At 34.6% G+C, this 6,171-nt stretch overlaps 2 protein-coding genes across 2 annotated transcripts; one reads left to right on the top strand and one right to left on the bottom strand.

Annotated features, from left to right (window-relative positions):
* Positions 1–494: 494 nt before the first annotated feature.
* On the bottom strand, positions 495–2,917 carry LOC123872462 (THAP domain-containing protein 2-like). Its single transcript, XM_045916745.1, has 2 exons — positions 2,716–2,917; positions 495–1,359 (listed from the first exon to the last, which is right to left on the bottom strand). Exons 1-2 carry the CDS (start codon positions 2,853–2,855, stop codon positions 717–719), a joined length of 783 nt encoding a protein of 260 aa, XP_045772701.1. The 5' UTR covers positions 2,856–2,917; the 3' UTR covers positions 495–716.
* Positions 2,918–4,407: 1,490 nt separating this feature from the next.
* LOC123872465 (NADH dehydrogenase [ubiquinone] 1 alpha subcomplex subunit 6-like) lies at positions 4,408–6,085 on the top strand. Its single transcript, XM_045916749.1, has 3 exons — positions 4,408–4,621; positions 4,991–5,106; positions 5,886–6,085. Exons 1-3 carry the CDS (start codon positions 4,492–4,494, stop codon positions 6,012–6,014), a joined length of 375 nt encoding a protein of 124 aa, XP_045772705.1. The 5' UTR covers positions 4,408–4,491; the 3' UTR covers positions 6,015–6,085.
* Positions 6,086–6,171: the final 86 nt, after the last annotated feature.

Below are 6,171 nucleotides of genomic sequence, written 5' to 3'. Positions count from 1 at the left end.
CGGTTCAAACCCCACCCGTTGCACTATTGTTGTACCCACTCCTAGCACAAGCTTAACGCTTAGTTGGAGGGGAAAGGGGAATGTTAGTCATGATTGAAAATGGCTAATATTCATTGAAAAAAAATTCAAATAAGCTCGGTGACTATCATTCACTGTTAGACACTGAGTTAGCGAATCAGGCTGCAGCGATCATGATCAGGATTCTGGATCTGCCTTGCGTACCGTCTCTGAGACGACTTCGTGGGTAAAAACGTGCGGAGTGTGTATGTCATTTGTTGACACGAGGTCTAGGGCACTCTAAGGCTTGTTCAATAATTGTTCGTGTTCGGCAGGCACTATATTTTATGTGTTTTTAAATCACTTTAATGTCAACTTCAGTACCTTAAGTAAATGGTTAACCTCAAGTGTTTATTTTGTATGAAATAGATAACTGTTAAAATCATAATAATAATTGTTAAGTAAAAAATATAAAACTAAATTTAAAAATATACAAATTGGTATTTAAATTTTATATTTTTTATTTACTTACAGAAGGCTCACTTCGCAGATACATTAATATACGATAACGATTTTCGTTGCGACGCATTAAAGTGCAAGCCAGCTGGCACAGCGTTGCGTTGCGGCCTATAATTTAATAAACGCCTCTCTATCGCGTATTATCTCTCTCTCCCCCCAGATAAGTGCCATCAAGAGGCGTGCCTCGGTAGGTATATTTATCAGACTTCTGAATTTGACTCGCACTTGGCCAGTTTTTTACGTGTTGATAATGGCCGACTTGGGAGACGAATTGAACGTTGCATGAAATTGTAAGCTTTGGGACTAATATTATATAGGCTTGAACAGAACTTTTTGTATTCCATACTATATCTATTACCTGGGCTATGGTATTTTAGTTGTAATTGTGCTTTAACAATTTCGGATAATTCTTTTGTTAAAAACCTGTCACATAATTCAGTAAATGTTTTTCTTTTTCCTTTTTTGGTTTCACTTGAGTTAATTTTCCTTTTGCATGTAGATATTTCGAGTTTTAATTGTCTTCCAAGAGGGGATGAACCGATAAGATGAGACAGAGTTTGGACGCTTCTTGATATTACTGGGTGATTGTCAGTTTGGACTGAGGCATCAGCAGTTGTTTTAGGAAAGCCGCATATATTAAATTGTATGTCTTTGTTTTGTTGCTGTAGTGGGTTATCTTTATCTGTTAAATTGAAATCCGGCAAAGCTCTTCGATTTAAAATCCTGCGTTTGTTCCTTTGTTGTATAAATTTTTTATCGAAATGTATTTCACAAACCCTGTACGAGACATGTTTTCTGTCTATCAGTTCTCTTCGAGAAATTAACTGCAACCACATTTTGCGTCTGAAATAAAAATATGTTTGAGATTACAAGAGTAGATACTTAGATAAGATCTAACCATAAATTCAGTATGTACGAAAACGTAAGTCTATGGATCTAACGGCCAAAACTAAACGTTTTTTACCTGTCCAGTGAAGTTTCCATTATTTTTATTTGTGTCAATAATTACTAATACCTAACTACCTACCTACATAGTAAAAAGAAAAAATCTTTCAAGTACGAGATGGACTCACACTCGAAGAGTTCCGTACCTCCCATCGTTCAAGGAAAATTACTTTTAATTTTTTTTTTCATGGTTTAGTTCCCATAGTTTTTTATTTAGTTACTTTGTAACTGCATTGGATGTTGGAAGTCAGTTTTTTGGAAAGAGTTTTTATTTTAAGCTTTTAAAATATGTATAACTAAATAAATACACAATTACCCCCAAAAAAAAAAAAAAAAAAAAAAAAAAAAAAAAAAAAAAAAAAAAAAAAAAAAAAAAAAATTTTTTTTTTTTTTTTTAAAAGGAATATTAGCCATGTTAAATGACTAATATTCCCCTTTCCTCTCCAACTAAGCGTCAGGCTTGTGCTAGGAGTAGGTACGACAATACTGCAACGGGCGGGGTTTGAACCGTCGACCTTTCGGTTTTCAGTCCACGCCTTTACCGGTTGAGCTATTGAGGCTCTAGATCTAGAGGCTGAGGATCTGGATTGAGTTGTAGTAACCTGAATCTCAATGATGAAGTCAATGCTACCTAAATAAAATATCAACTCGCCATCGACAATTCCTATATCCCCACGGCTTAAAAGCGCGTAGCCTGCAGCAATCAGGGTTGAGAAGTTAGGACCCAGAATTTAATTATGTAGCCTATAGTTGTACCTTATTTCCCCATTAATAGTTCCTGAATCCTCACGGTCAAAGAGTGCTGTATCCAGCATCATCACGATTGAAGAGTTGGAACTTGGGAGTTTAATCATAAACTTGTTGCTTGGTACTTAAGATATTAATTCAGCATCAGCAAAACCTAAATCTTCACGGCTTAGGAATTCAGTACCCGCCCAGCAGCACCAGAATTGAAGAGTTGGGACCCGAAGATCAATGATGTAGTCTATTCTTGGTGCCTACAGTAATATTTTAGGATTAACCGTTCCCAAATCCTCACAGTTTAGAAGTGCTGTACCCTGCATCAGGTTTCAAAAATGAGGACCCTGTGTTAATGACCCTGAGTAATACTTGGTACCTACAATATTTTACTATTGAACAAGTGTGTCTGCCTGCTAGCACATTGTCCCGACTCCCGCCTGTAAAATGATAATTGAGATCACGCAACTGGTGCGCGTCCGTACGATAATTGGTAAGATCACCTTACTTTCTTACCTTTTTACATTTGTTGGCAAAGAAAAGAAGGCCAAACTGGGGTTGTTGACGCTTGTGTTGAGACAGCCCCATACACAACAACTTCTACCTCTCTTGCTCATCTTTACCACTGGGTATGCCTTCAACTCTTCACTGTCCATACAAAAATTATAAATTATTATTAATATTCCGTGAATGTTATCTATTCTTAATGTTGGTAGGTAGGTGCACAGAACAAAATATACTCAGGGGAGGGTAGGTTACATACCTATCAAATCAATATAGGTACCTATTTTTTTTTCCTCTCTCGTCTGGCTTTACAAAGATTAGCCAATGTCAAGTTTGTAGTTATTTGTAACAAGTTAGTTAAACTATACAAGTGTGGACCACGTCTGAGTCGGCGCTCGCCGACATACGCACGGCACCCCCTTAGAGCGCTTTCCAGTCACTTTAAAAAAAAAATACTCCAAAAAGGCAGAGCACGACCGCCAGCTAACACCAACACAGACGAAGTCTACCTATAGGTATCTAACTATAACAGCATCTACCAAATCCGTGACTACTGCACGGATACTAAATCATGAAAATGCCGTATTTCTTATTTTTATTGATTAAAAATTACATATTATAAACAAAAAATATAGGTTACTTATAATAAATTGGAAAAAATAATCTGATTCTCATTAATAAATATCATCGCCATAGGCAGCGCATAGAGATTTATAATAGACTCAACTGCTTCGATGTCGTGTAGACAATAATTTATTTAATCAAAAACAAGGACAAATAGTCCTCGTTTTTCATTTTTGCACTCTTATCTTGGGATCATAAATCTTGGGATGGCTGAAATGTCGTCAGTGCAGTTCGCTTGATTCCTGGCATCGATGATTCCTGGTGGTTCCCTTTGCCAAAAGAATTGTATTTACAGTTGCAGTAACCAGTTTTCAGTCAGCATGACTGTGTGGTATCTAAACGTAAAACGTCTAAGGCCTTGTTCCCTTGATTGGAATCGTAATTAACTTAAAACTATAATCTATTCAAAACGATATTGGATTGCCGTATATTAATTATCTCATACGGTAATGAAAAACCTACCGTATGCCGTATCATCTGAAATTATGTGCTTGAATTACCGCACATTACGGCAAATGCCGTATTAATGGCAACACTGATTAAACGAAGAGGAAGACAGTTGTTAAGACGAAACGAAGAGTAGGTATGTACAAATAAAACCCATAAGCTATTATTACGTCCATGATAAAACCAAAATCAATACCATAGAGTAAAGGAATTAAATTGGCTAATATATGTAAAGCCAGATGAGAAGAAAAAAAAAAAAGGAATTAAAATTAAAATAGTGAGTCCTGTCACAGATGTCAGAGTGACATAAATAGGGCTGCGACATGGCTGCGACAATGTTGAAAACAATGGTTGAAAATTGGTTGAAAATACTATAAAAATAATAAATGATAGGTGCCTACGAAGCTACAAAATGTTACTACGTAATACATATGTATGTATAATATAAATATAATTATAATAGCAAAAACCCTTTCATACTTGTGCTTTATCTCTTAAAAATTACTTTCTTGTAGGATAGCTCTATCTACGCTGTATGTTGTCTGTCGCCGCCAGGATGTGGCGCCGCCATCAGAGTTAATATTCTGTGGTGGCATACCTATTTATTTATGCTTTGAAGTATTTTATTGGTTATTAGTCTGTGTTTTGCTTTTATTTTGTGAACTTTGTGATCGTTCTAAGTTTCATGAAGTGGATTTTTAAAATCTTATTTTAATAATGTCGTATAAACAAGCCATACAAGTTGGCACCAAAACTGTAAGACCCGTGCTTTCCTTGACCCAGGCAGATGCCAGATCGAGAGTGCTAAGCCTTTACAAAGCATGGTATCGTCAAATTCCCTACATTGGTTTGTAACCTGTTATGTCATCAATTTTTATAATTCTTAATTTGCTATTTCGAAAATAAACAATTCGTGATCTATGATTACTGTACATGTAATTCAGAAGTTTAGGTACTTGGTGAATATAACTCGCTTATGCCCGCGACTTTTTCCGCGTGGAATACACAAAATTCAAAACCCTATTTTACTCCTTTCAAGTCTTGAATTTTCAACAATCCTTTCTTAGTGAATGTCAACATCATAATAGCTATCTGCATGCCTTTCAGCCCGATCAGTCCAACAGTTTCATTTGTAAATTGATAGATATTACTCAGTCAGTCCCTTACCTTTTCTTTTTATGTGTACCTACCTAATTATATTTATCATTTTTTGCAGTTAAAGATTATGACATCCCAAAATCAGAAGCACAATGCCGAGCAAAACTGAAAGAAAGTTTTCTGAAGAACAAGGATGTTAAAGATATAAGAGTGATTGATATTCTTGTTATCAAGGTATTCCACCTGCTATAATATTCCTTAGCAAATACTTTTGTATAGGTAATATAATTCATATGTAAGTTCAGGCAAGGAACTTCTTATAATAACTGTACTGTACTTACCTGTTACTTTGTCCTCATGGACTAAGGTTTTTAAATTTTCTGCAGTAAAAGTATCCCAATGTTTCTAGGATATGTAAGCATTGTAAGCTATCCATGTAGATAACATCTAGATTGATCATCAAATTTGGCCGTAAATATTTTGTGGATATTGTGTCATAAACAAATTAAAACTTTAATTACTGTAGTAATAATTAAAGTTATAATCAAAATATAACACTATGTTGAAGCCTTTGTACACACAAACATGACCACACTGAGCTACAATGCATGAGATATAGATAAATAGAAAAAATAGAAATAGAAAAAGTCCATGTTTATTTATGTAGATATTTTATAAATCCAGTGGAAAAATGTCCTAGGTATGTCCATCAAGCCTGGATGCAAGCTAACCCTAAAGCCAATTTTGTCAAATTAGCTTAAACAGATGCTAGCAGATGGACAGACAGATACACTATTGCATTTATAATATAAGTGTGGATAAACTTAGTATCATCATTATACAAAGATACAGACTTAACAAAAAGGGATTATCAAATTATCACTTTTTCAGCACTTTGTTTCAGTATGCTTGGTACAGAACATACTGCAATGCTAATTTTCAGGAAAGTCAGTTAATAGTAAATTTTATATTGATAAAGAAGCAACTGAAGTAAATCTTGTTTCTTTTTACAGGGTCAGATGGAACTGAAAGAAGCTGTAAATATTTGGAAGCAGAAAGGCCATATTATGACATATTTTAAGCCGACTGAAGAGCCTAAACCTAAAGATTTTCTATCTAAATTTTTCTCTGGTCATGAATAGTTTAACCATTATTAAGTTAAAAGTGAAACTGTACCTGTAGTGTTATAAAACTAAGAATTGATTTAATGTAATCATAGTTTTCCTTTTAGCACCTTAAATTATTATTACAATGAAAACATTTTAAAAATAAAATTTATATTATTAATGCTAAAATATC

Source organism: Maniola jurtina, chromosome 15 (genome assembly GCF_905333055.1).
Source record: "Maniola jurtina chromosome 15, ilManJurt1.1, whole genome shotgun sequence".
NCBI lineage: Eukaryota > Metazoa > Arthropoda > Insecta > Lepidoptera > Nymphalidae > Maniola > Maniola jurtina.
This window is presented reverse-complemented; position numbering and strand designations above follow the sequence as displayed.

Coding starts and splice junctions, on each gene's coding strand:
- LOC123872462 (XM_045916745.1), bottom strand. CDS start 2,855: ATGGACAGTGAAGAGTTGAAGGCATACCCAGTGGTAAAGATGAGCAAG. Junction 1,360..2,715: donor TTGCCAACAAATGTAAAAAG/GTAAGAAAGTAA, acceptor TTTTTATTTCAG/ACGCAAAATGTGGTTGCAGT.
- LOC123872465 (XM_045916749.1), top strand. CDS start 4,492: ATGTCGTATAAACAAGCCATACAAGTTGGCACCAAAACTGTAAGACCC. Junction 4,622..4,990: donor TCGTCAAATTCCCTACATTG/GTTTGTAACCTG, acceptor CATTTTTTGCAG/TTAAAGATTATGACATCCCA. Junction 5,107..5,885: donor TTGATATTCTTGTTATCAAG/GTATTCCACCTG, acceptor TTCTTTTTACAG/GGTCAGATGGAACTGAAAGA.